This window comes from Halichoerus grypus, chromosome 4 (genome assembly GCF_964656455.1).
Source record: "Halichoerus grypus chromosome 4, mHalGry1.hap1.1, whole genome shotgun sequence".
NCBI lineage: Eukaryota > Metazoa > Chordata > Mammalia > Carnivora > Phocidae > Halichoerus > Halichoerus grypus.
The window spans coordinates 3,955,908-3,973,988 of record NC_135715.1 but is presented as its reverse complement, the minus strand read 5'-3'; the positions used below and the strand labels follow the sequence as shown (position 1 = coordinate 3,973,988).

At 41.6% G+C, this 18,081-nt stretch overlaps 1 protein-coding gene and 1 pseudogene across 3 annotated transcripts in view; one reads left to right on the top strand and one right to left on the bottom strand.

Annotated features, from left to right (window-relative positions):
* MYO16 (myosin XVI) overlaps positions 1-18,081 on the top strand; it is a 574,226-nt gene that overhangs the window by 228,638 nt on the left and 327,507 nt on the right. For all 3 annotated transcript variants that reach the window (XM_078070087.1, XM_078070086.1, XM_078070088.1), the window contains exons 6-7: positions 71-195; positions 9,877-10,002. In XM_078070087.1, the coding sequence (XP_077926213.1) occupies positions 71-195; positions 9,877-10,002 (251 nt within the window). The remainder of the gene's footprint in view (positions 1-70; positions 196-9,876; positions 10,003-18,081) is intronic.
* Positions 7,224-7,756, bottom strand: LOC118538134 (large ribosomal subunit protein uL23 pseudogene; annotated as a pseudogene).

Sequence of the window (18,081 nt, the reverse complement as noted above, 5' to 3'; positions counted from 1 at the left end):
GCTAAGGGTTGACCCCCAAGCGGCTGAGAAGCATCTCTGCCTTCTGATTGAAAGGCTGTTTTCCTCCTAGGAGTGGATCTGACCTCGCTGCGCCAGATGAAGCTTCAGAGACCATTGAGCATGCTAACGGATGTCAAACACTTCTTATCAGGTGGTGGAAATGTCGATGAGAAAAATGATGAAGGGGTAACTCTGGTAAGTTTATGTAACTGACTCCAAAATATTGCTTAAATAGAGAATTTCAGTTGATTTTTACTGCATAGAATTGGGTACAATTAACTTATAAAAATGTCTTTTTTTTCTGATCGTAAAAGTACTACCTATTTATTGTAAAAATCTTGAAAACACCTAAGTATGCAAAAGGAAAATAGAAATCACATATGTCACCGCTCAGAGAAAACCAGGAGTTAGGGGATGATATATTTTCTTCAGGACTTCCTTCCATGTATGTTTAAAAATTGGGAATAATTTTTATGCATTACTTTGTCAGTGTGGTATCTGAACTGGAACTTATAGGATAATGTTTTCATTTTAATTTTAAGAAAAACAAATTATGGGTTACTCTGGTGAATGAATTTCTAAATCCAAGCAAAATCATGTCATTACTTTTTTTATAGCTATCAGGCACAGTTGCAGTGATGTAAAAACAGTACAATTAAATTGGATTAATTCTAATATAAGCGTAATGTCTAATCATGAAAATAAGAAACATTTGGACTATTGACCCATAAAATGTACTTGAACTGGGCATGCTGGTGTTAAAGTTAATTGCAGTGGAACTAAATGTATTGAAGCTCAGGGAAGAAAATTGAGAGAAATTAAACTAGCAGACGGGACTATGATGCTTGAAGCATGGGGTGCATAGAAGTGTCAATTTCTACCATGGAAAAAATAAGGTGTGAGGTTGAATACAGTGATGAGAGAAGTGACTTGTTTAAATGGATAAAAGTGGTGTGAGACCTGATTCAATTTTAGATTTATTAGATGCAAATCAAGCACTTTGAGACCTCTAGATAGAATAGTCTTCCTAGATACTGATTTTGGACTTTGGAATATAAATTTCAAAAGACTTTCAAAAAAACATAATGCCAAGTTATAAGCAAAGAAAACAAAGTATGTTTAGAATTTATTGAAAAATCACACATTCAAATGGAAAAATATTCTAATTACTCTATCGAGGAGCTATTAATTAACCACCTCCTGTGAACAAAATAATAATGAACAAAACCACAAAAATCCTTTTTTTGTGGGCTCACATTTCATTGGGGAAGGTACATAATATATAATATAAATGAGCTAAATATATAGCATATTAATAATGATAAATGCAAAGGAGAAAATAATAAAACAAGACAGGGAGGTGCTGAGCATGTTGTTGACATTTTGGAGGCACACAGGTAAGGTCTCACTGACCAGGAATTTTGAGTAATCTGAGAGAGGTCTGCACACACCACAGGTGTGCATAGGAGCATTTCAGGCTGAACATTGGTGGGTGCAAAGGCCCTGCGGCAGGGGTGGGTGTGTTGTGATTTAGAAACAGCACAGGGGCCTGTGAGTCTAAGCAGAGTAAAGGAAAGGAGGGAGGTAGCTGGCCCAGATCCTACAGGGTCTGTGCACCCGTGTGAGGATGTAGTTACTCGGAGTGTGATGGGAACACGTTGGAGGGCTCTAAAGAGAGTGAGACATGGTCCTACTTCAGTTCTAAAAGCATCACTCGTTCTGACTGCTGTGTTAAGGATGGACTGTCAAAGGGCAGGGCTGACGCTGAGAGTTCAGGTAAGAGGCTTTTCCGGTAACCCAGAGGTTGGTGGTGTGGCTCAGACAAAGCCGCAGGAAGCTGAGGGGGTAGGAAGTGGCTAACTTCCGTCTGTATGGAAAGAAGATCCACTGGAACTTCCTGATGGCCAAGTGATGGGAGAGAAAGGATGACTGCAGAATGACTCCAAGGACTTTTAGCTTGAACAACTGGAGTGATGGAGTTGACATCAAATGGGACAGAGAAGGCAGAGGACAAAACGAGCTTAGAGCAGGGACAGTGTGGGAAACATAGAGCTACACCTGCCTCTGAGCCATCTTCATGGAGATGTTGAGTTTGTGGTTGGATACTGGAGTCTGGAAGTCAGGAGCTGTCTGGGCTGCAGACTCACTTTTGGGAACACTAGCATGTACATGACATTGAAAGCCTTGACCTTGGATGAAATCACAGATTTGATACAGAAGGGAAGAGAATTTGGGACCGAGCCATGGAACTTAGGAAGAAGAGAAAGATCCAGAAATGAGACTGGGGGGAGGAACTCCCAAGGTAGGAGGAAAACCAAAAGAATGAGATGTCGCAGGAGCCGAGGAAAGAAAGTATGATGATGAGGAGGAGTGGGGGGAGGAAGCAGAGGACTATCAGATACCACTGGGAGATCAAGTGCCTGGAGATGGTGAGTTGGCTGTTGGACTTAGTAACGTGGAGGTTGTTGGTCTTCTCAGCGAGGACGGTTTCAGTGGAGTGGGAAGCTCGAAATCCGGATTGGAGTGGGTAACGGTTCTTTGAACACATGGAATGCACCAATGTCCAGCCTAGAAACCCAATAGACCTTTGCTTCTCTGTTTGGCAGAAGACATTAGAGCTTTATATTTCTTTTAAAAAAGATGCCCGCTAAATAAAAAAATAGGATGAGTGTTTCAAATACCGCTGAACAAAAGGACCCACCTACTTCATTAGCGAAGCTGTGGAAAGAATCAATACAGAGCCATAAATTGCTATCGTGTTCAACCATCTTCAGTGTTTGACATTCTTTGTGACTTGTTTCTATTGAGCATTGAGCATAAACGTTGCAAATAATTGTGTAATAACTAAATGATCATCTCTGAGCTTTTTATGAGGGAAGTAACAGTGATTGGGAGGCTAGGAAGTTGTTCCTCGAAGATGGCTCTCAGCATTTAGCAAGTGGCAGTTTCAGTGGATTCTTACATCTGAATTGGTTAGTCTATCATGTTAATGACTGCCACCACCCTGAGCTGGCCTCCAAATTGTGCGCATTCTGGTCTATTGTAGGTGGGGACAGTGGAAGACACTCTTCCACAGATTTCTGTATCCTGAGTTGGGATGCCAGTTGTGGTTTAAAATTAAGCATCATTTCCCACGCTGTTAAATTGTGCAAAAAAGATAAAGCTGTCAACAAAAGGCTCAATGCCACTACACTTCTAGTATGTTGCCTTTTTCTCCTCTGTTAGAATATGCAATAAAATAACCAAACATAATGTAGCTCTTTGAAAAAGACCTCTTGGTTTACACAGATATTCTTCTTAGAAGAAAACAAAGCCTCAAAAAAGGATACAATTCCAAAAAAAAAAAAAGCTGTTACAGAGCATATGGAAATACGTTCCTGAGTTCGAGCTCATAGATGCTCTTTGAAAATATGACTGTAATGACTTTCAGATCCATTATGAAAACGCTGGCTCTTTACTCTTTTGTCACAGAATTTGATATATAACATCTGGCCTTGGGACTCATTTACTTGGTTTGTTGGAAAAGAATTATTCATGAGATGCAAACATCAAGCAATTTTATTTTTGTCTCCCTTTGTTATTTCAGTACGTCTGGTTCATCCCTTACTTCTGAATGAAGACTTAGCCAATGTCATCAGCTTTCTGGCCATTTTTAGGGAATAGAGCTTTTTTTTTTTTTTTTTTTTTTAAAGATTTTATTTATTTATTTGAGAGAGAAAATGAGAGAGAGCATGAGAGGGGGAAGGATCAGAGGGAGAAGCAGACTCCCTGCTGAGCAGGGAGCCCGATGCGGGACTCGATCCCGGGACTCCAGGATCATGACCTGAGCCGAAGGCAGTCGCTTAACCAACTGAGCCACCCAGGCGCCCCGGGAATAGAGCTTTTATGGTTACTTTATATCACAACGCATAGTCTCAGTTTAGAGATTAGAATGTCTGGTCCTATATAACCATGAAAAGCCTCAGCTTGCATGAAGTCAGGGTTCACTGATCTTTTTTATGCCATATTACCCTCTAAATCTTGGGTGTAGCCATGGATTCCTTATCAGAATTGTGTTTTTAATGTCATAAAAATGGTGCCTAGAATTACGAAGAAACCCAGTTATATGGAAACATCATAATCCTAATATTAAAATTAAATTTGTGATTTGTAATGCATGTGCTTCTTTATGAAGGCACTGAGTAATGCATGTAATCATTACCATGATGTTAGAGTAGAGTTGAATATGGGGGATATTTGGAGATATCTGCTATGACCACAATGTGATAGGAACATATTTCTTTCGATGATAGCATTGTAGGTGTGTGGCCTAGGTTCACCATTGAAGAATTTGCTAAATTTCATTTTGGGTTAGAAAAAAAAATAAAACTAACCATTTTCCCATTTCCAAGTTTGCAAATCCCCTGAATCTCTCCCTAGATCCTGCAGGGGCTGGTGGACTCAGGTGTTGAGGACCCTGATATCAGTGAAATCTTGAACCTGCTGCTTGCATAGTGTTGCATCAGACTAGGGAGTCCATGGGAGGGAGGGTGGCTGTGCTCATCTAGTTTCCTCTCCTTCCACTGCCTCTTCTTCCGTGTCACTGAAGTGGAGAGAGAGGATGGGAGGAGACAGATGGGCAGGAGGAGACACAATGGGACCTGGAAGGCTTTGACTTGACTTTCCTTGAGAGGATGTTCTGCTCTCTGGGCAAGAAGCTGACATTTCCCTTGTGAGGATGTGGGGGTTCTTCAGATACCACCTCCTTACCCCCCATCACTGGGAATCTCCAGAGGGTCCTTCACACCTGCCTCTGCTCTGGGGAACCAGGGGAACCCCAGCCTGTCTCTGCTGAACCGTGCTTCCTCCTCAGGCATCCCCCTGAAACAGAACTGAAAACGAAAATGGCTTGTCCCCAGAAAATCCTCCCTGTGTTTGTCTTTGCCCTTGTGAACTCATGAGCGGATGCCAGTGTATCTGTGACTCCCCTTCACTGCTCACGAAAGCAGAGAGCCAGCCTGTCTCTTGCCCCTTACTTCTTCTAGTCAGGAATCAAAACCAGTAATAGTGTCTCCACCAAACCCCTGAGGACACAGAGCTTCTGTTCGTGGCCACTGAAGACGAGCTCTCCTGACTTGAATTAGGGAGGAATCCAGGCCCCACTGCCACACAAAAATTTCCCACGTGTGCAGTCTCCCTTTATCTCTCATTTGGAGCTATTATGCCCTCAGTCTAGACGTAGCGGTCAAAAATAATCTAGGCTGGGACACCCGGCTGGCTCAGTCAGTAGAGCATGAGACTCTTGTTCTTGGGGTTATGAGTTCAAGCCCCACATTGGGTGCGGGTGTAGAGATAAAACATTAAAAAAAAGTAATTTAGGCAGTTTTTGGACAACCTATTTTCAAATGTCCATATTTGGTCTCACTTTGAGATGTGATACATATTAGCTTCATACTCAGTCAAAACTATGGCAGGAAAAATCCTCTGTTAATATTCTGATAGAAAACTATAATTGGAGAAAATTCGCAGTTATTGGTTCAAAATCTGGACTAATTCCTGTAGGTGTTTGAATAGCTATTCCTCAAGATTGATTTTCATTTACTCCTAAAATAATTTTCATCAAAATTTGACATTAACCTCAGAGTGACCTGCCAGCCTTAGAGTGGCAGGTCACAGACCTTAAGTAAGACCACATTCATTGGGAAGATATTTTAAAATTCACACACAGATTCTTTTTAAAAATGAGATTCACAAATAGAAGACTGAGTAAGTGACTTAACAGTGAACCCCCAGTTTCCATGTTACACAAAAGAAAGGAGTTAATTCTGGGTGGAGAAAGCCCTTCCAATATCCAAATAGGGGGAGAAAGCACAAAGGGAAATACTGAGATCATTGACCATGACAAAAATTAAAACAAACATTTGTGCATTAAATAATGAGCAAAATTAAGAGGCAGATAATAAACGAGGAATGATATTTGCAACAGGTCTTCCAAAGTGTTAATAGTTTTAAAAAATGCAGCGGTCATAGAAATGAATGAAAAAGATCACCATCTCTTGGTAGAAAAACAAATAATAGAGAGAGTCAATACACAAAAGAAAATACAACTGTCCTCCAAATATATTAGAAGAGACCAATTTTTAGGAATTCAGTACATTGAACTTATTTATAGTCATTTTAGAAATACGTAATAGTGAAGACTGGAAGGCTAAGGGTCTGTGAGGGAGAGTCCCTCCACACACCACTGGATGGGGTGTCAATTGCACCAACATTGCCGAACTCAGTGTATGTAAATACATTGAAAAAATGTTCATTATTTTAGAATCGCAATTCTATTTCTGGGAATGTGTCAGAAGGAAATAATCAGAGAGACAAATATAGTGATTATCGACAAAGCGATCTTCTATAAAATAAAAAATGCGACAAATGCATAAAAGCCCAATAATGAGGAATTGGTCAGGCGGATGGTAATGCTCCACAGGATTGTGCACCATGCTCTCCTGAAGAACAGCCGGTTAGAAGAAGAACACCGTGGTGAAGAGGTGGGACAGTCCTCAGGCTGAGCGCCATCATTCCATGGATGTGACTTTTGTCGGGTTATCATCCTCTCTGTCTTGACCCCAGACTCGCACACCACCTGTGTGAGGAAGAGGCTGTTCAGAGACGATTGCGCTACCGCAGACTTCTAACTGGGGTCCGAGACTCTTACGGGTCTTCATATCTGAAAGATGCAGGACCTGGTGATGGTTTTGATCAGTATGAGGAGGCTACAGGCCATGCTTAACACACGAGGCTGCACCTCCACGGGTGTTGGGCCAGGGGAAGGCTGAAACAAGTGTGTAAATGGTGGGCATCTTCCAGAGACCAATGTTTTAATACAAGATAAGGATATTGGGGAAGGGGTGGTTTATAGGAAGAAGAAAAATTCCGTTTTTAAATCAATAAATTATGGGACGAACACAAGGATCGTTAGGAGCGCTAACAAATTGTGGTTGTTAGGAGCACTACACATTGTGGTTGTTACCCTGGTGGCCTGGCCGACTCGGGTGTCCACTCCCGTTTGCTGTTTCAGAGAGTCGGTGCTGGAGAATGCAGAAGAACGTGGCTTCAGCCCACAGGGGCCAGGCTCCCCTGGGCTGGTTGCCTAAATTAACTCGTCCCCAGCTTTTGCGTCTGCAACATTAAGGCAATGATTATTGCATCACGGGCTGTACAGACTAGAAGGAATAACTGGTAACTTTTTTTTTTTTTTTTTGGGTGAAAAAATTTATATTTAGATTTAGCCAGCTGGACTCAGTTTAGATGATTCCAATTTTGTTGGCAACATCCAAAGCATCATAGTCAGGAGCCAGTCGAACATGTGCCTCTTCTCTGCATCAGGCCTGACCAAGGTGTTGACCTTGGCCACGGCAATGTCGTAGAGCTTCTTCATAGCCTGTTTGATCTGGTGCTTACTGGCCTTGACATCCACAATGAACACAAGTGTGTTGTTGTCTTCTCTTTTCTTCATGGCTGACTCAGTAGTCAGGGGGAACTTGATGATGGCATAGTGATCAAGCTTGTTTCTCCAGGGGGCGCTCTTTCGAGGATATTTGGGCTGCCTCCGCAGACGCAGTGTCTTGGGTTGTCCGAATGTAGGTGACGTGCAGATCTTCTTTTTTTTTGTGACTGTGGACGCCTTTCAGCACCGCTTTCTTGTCCTTCAAAGCCTTTGCTTCGGCTTCGGCTTTGGGAGGGGCAGGGGCTTCCTTCTTAGCCTTCGGCACCATCTTCGTAAAAGGGCATAACTGATAACTTTTATGGGCAGCGTTTGCGAAGCGGCTATGAAACCTTGTCCCGCGTTGTAACTGGATAGGTGATTTCCAACCGGCCATAATTTTCCAGGACTGTCCTTTTGCAATCGTCCTTCCAAGAAGCTGCTGCTAATCGTTTACAGAAAGAGCAGCTGCCTTCGTGTTTCTCCTAAGACCCCATAAAATAGCAGGAAAGGAGTATTCTAAGACATCATGGGGATAAACACTTTCACATTTTGGCACCTGACATCTTCCAGCAATTGTCAGGACAAAGGAGGGGTATAACTTCCATTTCAGAAAATAGACATCTTTTAAGCTCTAACTTAGTGATGAGAACGGTCCCCTGGGGGGTCTGGAGGCTTGCTTATGGATTCCGAAGTGGATTGCCAGTAGCATCAAGGTAGAGCCTCTGAGCTCTTAATATCTTACTACGATGAATTTTTAAAATTCTGTTATCTCTTGTAAGGAAGTGGAAATACTCAAAGTCAGGGGTTTTTGCCTTCGTTTTGAGATTGCCTAGGATTAAATTTGTCTGCCTCCAGAGATGTCACTGGGAACTCATGCTTTGGATAGCTTTTCTACCAAGTGAGCCAAGACTTTCCTTTTAGTCTTTTCCTTGAGAGCAGTGCCTGAGCTGGCAGGGCAGGAACTGGGCTGAGTTTGAAATGGGAGAACCCGATTTTTGCCCCGTGGAAAGCAAATCTGCTCATTAAGGAGTTCATCCTTAATGCAAGTGAACTTGACTTCGTTAGGATCAGGTGCTAACCAACAAATGGTCAGTGAAAACCTTCTCAGATCCAGATATTAGTGCTCACTGTTCACAGTAACCTTTGAATCACCTGATTATTCAAGTAATGTAGAATAAATTCAGGAGCAGTTGAAAGATTGGTTTTCCAGGAGATCAAGCGTATAATATTATATTTCTCTAAAATACTTGGGGTGGATATTTTATTCTTGGGACTGTTTGCTAGAATATTCATGAGGTAAATTTTATATATAACAAAGTACAGGAAGATTGATGTGAAACTTAATCTCTTAATGTTTATACCTTCAGTTGGATAAATGTATTTGTCCTTTTGGTGCAATTAAGTACAAGAAATAAGCATATAAATACATGCTGTACGTTAAAGAGCAAAATTAAGTCCAGAGGTAGAAAAGCAAATGTTTTTGCTAGATTTTATTAATATATCTGTATGTGTATTTAATAAGTCCTTTGACTTTATTATAATTTTATCTTTGTAATAAAAAGAAGCTACAAAATTCCATGCTCCAAAACCAAGAAGAAATCATTGGTTCACTACTTTTATATTTTTTCTTTTGCCTTCGTTATAGTTTCTTATTATTATGCTCATGAAATCAATCACGTAGTTACTTAATAACCTAATTTAAATTGTGCATGATGACAGTTTACTTACAAATCAAGGCTGCTGCATTGGAAACAGGAATTACCCCATCTGAAAAGTCTGAATCGTTCTCCAAACCCCGATCCCATCATCGTAGCACCTAAGGCTTCATTCCTAAACTTCAGGTTGCATTCATAAACTAAACTGGGAGCATGTTCAAATGAGAGCTCCATAATCATTTTAAGGTTTGTCAGGATCAACTCAGTCTTTCCAGTGTGCCTGCCCCTTTTTCCTGTTCCTAAGCATCGAGATGTTCACATTTCCTATTGTCATATGTGTCCTCGAATCTCCTCCAGTCGCACCAAGTACAGGGCTAGAATTCCAGAGCCAGTCACTACATGTTTGACTTTTGGGCAAGAAGTGGTAAAGCATTCAATTATTGCATTTTGTATTTAAAAGTATTCAGATTACACTAAAGAAGAAAATAGGAATTATATGAAAAAGTGCACATTGTCAGGGTCAGAAGGAAAATAATAATTAAACCATAAGCCTTTGTTTAAAGAAGGATGATGTCCACTTATATCAAATAAATAAAACTGCATGTATGTTCTTTTTTTAAAGGTATTTTAGATTTTATTTTATATTATTTATTTTATTTTATATTATTTAGATTATATTTTAGTAGCTCTCTTCAAGCCACTGAATAAATTGTTTTTATGTCACTGCTTTAAGTTATATAACAAAATATTTCCTCACTGCAGTTGCATATGGCATGTGCAAGTGGCTACAAGGAGGTGGTGTCTCTTCTCCTGGAACATGGCGGGGACCTGAATATAGCAGATAATCAGTACTGGACCCCACTTCATTTGGCAGCAAAGTATGGCCAGGTAAAACGATCTCCTAAATTATTTTAAAAAATCATTCTATAAATAATGCATCATTTCATATTTAATTTTCAAATTTCAAATTGTGTACTAGTCAGCATGAAATTTGACTTTTAATGGCATCCTATTCATAAACAAGTATTTTCATGGTTGAACAAAAACATTGTCTTTTGGAAGGATACATAAAACACACAGTCCTCAGGATTCTGCATATCGTCAAAATTGTTGGGGAAATAAGACAAAATCATAAACATTTTTCATAGAATGGACTTATTATTTTCTTAACATTATGTAGTCCTTATAGTAGTTTATAATTTTATGAATTGTTAATTCTGTTTGTTCTCTGAAGTTAGTAGGAGTAAAGCAGAATTCCATTTTATGTTTTAGTTTTTCACTATAAATTATATTTCATCTTGACAAATGAAGGTGAATAGCAGATTTTTTTTCTCTGAATTGGTTTTTGGTCATAGCTAATACAACTTGAGTTAGTATCGCACAAATTACTTTCTCACCAGGTACCATTATATCGTCAGGAAGAAGCAAACGGACTTTTAAATGATTTTATGTGGGTGAATGTGGCAGCAGTGTTCGTAATAACTGATTAATTTTGAAATCTATTTATACAATACACAATATTTTGTGTTGGAGAAAGCCTGAGTACTGTTTTGGAAGAGAATTCATTGTTAAGTAAATGTGGAGATTTAGGTTAAACTTGTTGCTTCTCAAAAGTTGGTCTGGGGTAACAGTCATGCCCCTTAGGTTCATAGTAAGTTAAGTCTCTTAGGTACTAACTGGTATGCAAAATATCCATCATAAAATCTGAGTACTGCAGGTGTTGAAATAATTGAAACCATTCGCATTTCACACATTTTAGAAAAAGCACATTGCTTAGGGAAAGTCTTTCAAAATAATAAAAACATTGTTTGCTTTGACAACATTTCCTTTATGAAAACTTTCATTCATTAATAAATATTTCTAACAGGCTCTTTATTAAGTACCCCAAACTGTGTGTTTAGCAAGTGAATGTTTGTGTAAGTAAATGGATGGGTTAAGGGGAAGAGGCTGCAGATAGCTGAAGTCATCAGTCCCAGGGGTCAGGGGTCCTCGGTCCCCCCAGTAGATCATAGGAGTATTGGAGGATCCATAATCTACGTACACCACGAGCACATTGGTTCTGCATTTCTAGCACCACAGCATACCAGAAGACACTGGGTGAGAGGTTTTGTCTTTAGTAAAAAGTCGAGAAGCAAACACAGAAGCAAGTACTTCCTTGAATACAACCTGTTGACCTGTGCAGAGAAAACGGTGATCGGTGAATTATCAGAACATGCTCATTATCGTCAGTGCTCCCTCTGGAAGGAGCTAAATCTGCAAGTGAGTGAGAGCTTGGTAAAATGTGACAGAATGCTACTTACTTCAACTCAATTAATTAAGGCTTTCATTCTACCCATTTTTTCAATTTTTCTGATTGGACTTTTAGATTTCAGATTGGGTTCATTTTAAAGAATACCAAATTGGTTCCCTTTAACCACTTTCATAAGATAATGGGAGAATGGGACTAGATTTAACAAGTTTTTCTAAAGACATGCCTTGGGGGTTGCCTGGGTGGCTCAGTTGTTTAAGTGTCTGCCTTCAGGTCAGGTCATGATCTCAGGGTCCTGGGATTGAGCCCCATATCGGGCTCCCTGCTCACTGGGGAGTCTGCTTCTCCCTCTCCCTCTGTCCCTTCTCCTGCTTGTGCTCACTCTCTTGCACGCTCTGTCACTCAAATAAATAAATAAAGTCTTTAAAAAAATAGACATGCCTTGGACTAAATATGTCACTATTGCTGTTATTAGACATTTAAATAATTTTTATCAGAAGCCAGTGTGTGGTTTTTGTTTTATTTGGTTGCAAGTCAGATGAAATATTTGGTATGAGTTGGTGTATTATATTTGTTATTGTATTTTTTGGTTCTATGATTTCCATTTGTTTTTTATTGTAACTTCTGTGTCTTTGATGGGATTTCTTATTTTTTTCATTTGTTTCGAGAGGATTTGTAGTTGCTTATTGAAGCATTCTTATGAGCTCTGCTTTACCGTCATCATCAGACGATTCTGGCATGATTCATCTTGTTGTCAGTTTATCATCTTTTCTCATTCAAGTTGTGATTTCCTGATCTTGGTATGACAAGTGATTTTTAATTGCATTTTTGGACACTTCAGCTATTATGTTAGGAGAATCTTGGTCTTATATAAATCTTCTATTTTAGTCATCCTGTTTATGTTTGATATGCAGGGCCTAGTCTACTCCAATGGGTTGTGGTTCCAGTAACAGTTTAATTTTCAGACCTTTGAGGTGTCATTTTGGTCCACTTGGCCTATCTGGTGTCCCTGGGGTCCTCACTGCTTCTTTTAGTGTCCCCAAAGGTGTGGAAGAAGAGGTTTTCCCAAGCCAGATTACCCCATGTCTCAGGGTGAGGTAGGGGGATTGCCACAAAAGACTTTCAGGGCTGGGGGCCCGCTGGGTTATGCTCCCTCTTGTAGTTGCCCCCTCCCAGCTGCCCTTGCCTCTCATTGGGGAGGGGAGTCTCAGCTCAGTGGGAGAAGAGTGCTTGCCCTGGCACTTTGTATTAGCAGATCGTGGTGCTGGACTCACCTGATGTTGTCCGAGGGACACAGCTGGAATGTGGGAGGGATACATCAACCCAGGCCATCTTCTGTCCCTAAGTTGGGCTGGGAAACACCGGGTATGGGCTAGCCTTCGATGGGGTGGGGTTCCTGTCCATGGTTCCTTCCTTCTGCAGGTCCTGAGCCAGTTTACCTTCCTCCTTCCCTCTTCAGAGTTCTTCTTGGGTTTATTGTAATTAACAGGGAGGATCAGAAAGAACCAGTCTAAGCTGGTATGTTTTAAAACAACTGCTCTGGGGGCGCCTGGGTGGCTCAGTCGTTAAGCATCTGCCTTCGGCTCAGGTCATGATCTCAGGGTCCTGGGATCGAGCCCTGCATCGGGCTCCCTGCTCAGCGGGAAGCCTGCTTCTCCCTCTCCCATTCCCCCTGCTTGTGTTCCTTCTCTTGCTTTGTCTCTCTCTGCCAAATAAATAAATAAAATCTTTAAAAAAATAAATAAATAAAAAAAAATAAAATAAAACAACTGCTCTGTTTCAAAAGAATTACTGACTTCTGAAAGCCTCCTGAAGCTTAATAGAGAGTGATGGAAGGAAGTTAATTTATGGTTATTTTCACATGAAACCCATCTGTGGGCAGAAGAGAAATGAAGATGCATTTATACAATTTCCATTGTGAAGTGTCTACTGGGATCTTTGACTCTGCCTGTTGAACGTGTCTCGATGTGACTGATTCTTCCTGACTCATATTTTGAAAGAGCATCTAGACATTTCTGTTCTGTGTCCTGGAAGCTGTACAATTAAGGCAGCAAGAATGAGTGGCTTTCAGAAATTATATCCCTCAGGCAATCAGATGGAGCTCCTGATCCTTTTCCCAGTAGTTGGCTGCCATGTCAGAGGCCAAGAGTTCTGTGTGAAAATAAGGAATTGACCTTTCAGGGGTCCACAGGAAACCCTACCCTGCAGAAATGGGAAGTTCTACCCAAGAGACTACATTTTTAAAGTGCCTGCAATTGAGCTTTATTATAGGATAAGTGTTAAAAAACAGGATTGGAGTCTGATAAAACTTGTATCAGGGAAAGAGACCTATTTGATAGAACCATGACACAAGACTAATGAATATATTAAACTAATGAAACAGGTTGGCTATATGGTAAAAAAAAAAAAAAAAAAAGGCAGTTGGTTTTAGTAATGAAAGTAGATTTTTTTTAAAGATTTTATTTATTTATTTTAGAGAGAGATCCCGCTCGTGGAAGTGGGGGGAGGGGCAGAGGCAGAGGGAGAAGCAGATTCCCCGCTGAGCAGGGAGCTCAATCCCAGGACCCCGAGATCATGACCTGAGCTGAAGGCAGACACTTAACCAACTGAGCAACCCAGGAGCCCCATGAAAGTAGATTTTTAACAATTTTAATTTACAGTTAGATTTAAGAAAAAAATAATGATTGGCATATATACGGAGCATGAGACCTGCTGTGATGTACAGAACATAAGCCCAGTACGATGGCCACCTCCTTCCTAAAGCTTCCTGGAGATTCCCGTCACACACAAGTTACAGGATGCAGGAGTGGCTGATGAATAAGGCAGGAAGAATCCACGGATGGCAGTATGCTCAACCGATTACCTGCCATCTTTGAACAATTTTTCAAACTTTGGGCTTTCTGAACCTATATTTTCAACCTAGAGAAAGAGTTCTAAACTTACATGGGAAATGGGACCCAAAGCTACATTTAATTTGCAAGATGCAGAGTAATTAAGACTTATGTTTTTGTAACCACTTCTCCAGTGTGCCAGTGATATTTCTAACACTCATCATTTATTAATGATAAGTGAATTAAGAAACGCTTTCCAATTGCTCCATTTATTCTTTCAAAACCAGCTGAAAAATATTTGACCCCAACTTTTAAAAAAATGATGTCTATATTTTTTATTCTTTCTTGTGTTTCCCAGACACTTCCCTACACAAACATCTGTATTTCATTCTGCCCAGCCACGTGATGAAGCCAGGTTTGTTTTGAGGAACAGGGCCTTCTCCCTGGCTCTGAACGACTGGCTGTGTGAACCTAACAAGCCTCACTAATTCTCCTTCCGTAGAGTCTGGCCCTTCAATCAATGTGAACTGTCAACCTCTGTTTAAAGGGGGATTCTTACATAGCTCAGGGGATTCTGGGGAATGATGAAGGCAAGTGTATGAGACGTGTGTTGAACATCACTTGGCGTGCGTTCTGGTCAATTGATCCGGTTGCTAGATTTGTACAGACAGATACCCGACACAAAGGTTTCCAGAAATGGCCATGTATAGTGTTCAAATGAGGCAGATTTAAAAACGAATGTCACCTTTATCCTCTGCTTCTCTAGAAAATGACTAGCCATTGTTCAGTATTTTCTAACTTACATTTTAGTACTGAGGATAGATCTGAAGATCACATGTGTCCTTTCTGTTTTGCTCCATTAACCCTGTTCAGGTGGGGTCTCCACCAGAATGTAAGCTCTGAGCAGTGAGGACTGTTTGCTTGCCCTCCGTGCTCGGTGCTCAGCAGAGTAACCAAAGGAATTGGAAGGACAGATCGATCAACCAAGAACTCGAAGCAAAGCTCTAACATGCAGAGGCAGGGGGGAGGGGGGAGGCTTTTCTGTTAGAATATAGGACACCAAAACCAAAATACCGTTCTTCAATTCAGACTAAAAAGACAACTAAGAGATTTATGTTAATAGATTTTGAATAAATTGTATCTCAATTATTTTGTCAGGAAAATACCATATGATATATAGAATCATATTTAAAAATTATTCACCTGTAAAAATGCCATTTAGTATTCATTTTGGAAATAATAATTTAGAAATAGGTTTTATCTGAATGTCAAGTTATATGCATGGGAGATTATAACTCTCTGAAGAAATTTACTGTAAATAAATTTATCTCAGTTTAGAAAAAAAAAGCTTTAGAAATGCTAACATTTTAAAAGACTAATGGCATTTTTGGAGACTTTCATAGCAATTTCACTTTCTTATAAATACCTTACAAATATAAATACCTTTATGGGGAAGGTAGCTTATAATTTATAACAGTTTTTTTTATTGGCATTTATACTGCGATGGCATATATATTTTAACACTTCCCTTTATAAATATGTTAACTTTCCATTGAAAAAAAGGAGATGCTTGTTCTTGTCTAAAACTGGGAACTGAATAATTTATGTGACTGATGCCTTTTGGTTTCACAGTTCTTTCATGAGTTGTACATAAAATTTGATTCTAGCCTGATACATATTTTTAGTGTTTCTAATAGGATTGGTCACACTACAACAAGATAGGAAAGTAACTTCACAAATGCTAAAACCTAAATACCCGTCCCTTCAAAAGTATTTTGTCACACCACCCACATATCTTTATGTTTAAAGGAGTTGTTTGTATTCTCAAAAACATTTTTGCCCAAGTTCATAAGAACTGAGAAATCTTCAGAGGGTTTTTATTATTATTATTATTTCTTCTTTGCTTTGGGAAAACATAAAGACCCTCTCTGGCTTTCCTGCCACCCCTCTAGCGCGCGGTGTTGGCAGCCTCAGCGCTCTGTGTGGGTTCCCTCTCTTCTCAGTGTTTACACGTCTTTAGGGAATCTCCCCCCTGCAGCCTCCTGTCCCGGACATGCTCATGGCGCCCAAAGCAGCCTCTCGTTTCCCTCTCAGCTTGCAGACCCCTGAGGCCCACCGCCCAGTGGGTGATCTCTACCAGCCTGCCCCCCAGCTGCTCTCCTGTACAAAGGGAATGGTCGGCTCCTTTCTCAGCCCCAGTGTGCTGCCCTTTCTGTGTGTCATTTACTCACCACCACACTGGGCATCATCCTTCCTCTTATCCCTCCCTGAGCTTCCAGTACCCAATAAACCCTGAGTCCATGGGCTTCCACCTAGGAAGGGTGTGGGGCTCTGTGAGGTGTAACCGCGGCCCCCACCCCATCCAGCAGCATCCCTACCCGGGGATCCACTGGCCCGCCTGCCCCGCCCCCAGTCCCTCTGCACACGTAAGCTTTGTCAGGTGTCATCATAGCATCTCACACAACGTCCTTTGCCCTGTGGGGGACAGGAAGCACACACTCACTCCATAGCGCAGTTTGCGAGCCCCGTGCGCCTGGACTTCCGCTTCCTTCTCCAGCTTCATTCCCCCGCCTCCCCCATCAGGCTGGCGCATGTAGCCCTACTCAGCCACTTCTGATTTCTGGACGAGGCCACCATGTGCCTCCTTTCCTGCTCCTTGCTCTTCCTGAAATTGTTAAGTGGTTCAGTCTTACTTACATGGAGGACCACACGGAGATGCCACTTCAGTGGCCCCTTCCCAGTTTCCCAAATTCCAGTGAGGACACTCCCCCGTGCATCCGATGTGGCCCGTGTCTCCGCACCTCGTCCCTTACCACAGCGGGCTGCAGCTGCCCCTTCATTTGTCCGCACTGTCCTCCCATCTGTAACGACCAAGTGTGAAGACAACGAACGCCCTTTCTTATCAGCACAGGGTCCGACCCAGGACGCATAGTTCTGCTCTCGAACGAGGGAGCCCGTGTCCGCCCTAGAGCGGCAGGTGCCTGTCGGTCCAGCAGACTGTGGCGGCACCTGAGCCGCGAGCCCGCAAGCCCACGCGTGCGCTGGCCAGTGGGAGGGATGGGTCCCCGGGTGCACACATCTGTCCCCGGCGCCCCAGAGAAACAGCATGTGGGCAGAGGGAGTCCAGCCGAGGGCGAGCGGCACCGGCAACACCTGTTAGGTAGAGTAAGGGGTCATCCAGGAGTCTGACCAGGAGGGCGTCAGGGGAAGGAGGCTGCCACCTGGGCGGGAGGAAGGACCATCTCTGGAAGGACTGGCGGGTCCTGGCGGGATTGGAGAGCCTGTGTTTTCAGGGATGGAGGCAGAACTCTTGTGTTTAATGTGAAATCACAGTTGGGCCACAAATAGGGATAATATTAACAATTTATTAGATGGTTTTGTATTTTACCTCTGAAATCCTCCAGGGGGTTCTGAGTTGGAGGCATTTAGGCGTTACAGTGCGGAGCCTGCACCCGGGAGGTAGGATGTGCACATTGTGAGTTCTGGGACCTTCAACACTTCAGCTTCTTGTTATTGGATCAGTGAAACAGTCTCTTCTAGTGTCCCAACTAGAAACCAGCTGCGTCCAAACACTCATTGCCATTGTTCAACTCTTTAAAGAGGTAATTTAAATGACCATCGAGGAATTAATTTTGCTGAATTTATCCACACTGAAGGACAACTTTCCAAAGAATGAATAAAGTCCTTATCCAGTGAAACTTGTGTGGATTTATATTTCAGCTTAAGTACATTTTCGATTAGCCTGCAGGGTCTCTGTTTCCACACTCACCACCTGCAACACACACACACACACACTCTCTCTCTCTCTCTCTCTCTCTCTCACTCACCTTATCCTCTGGAGCCTTTGGTGATTATAACGTTCTTGTACTAGCGATGAATTCTTACTGG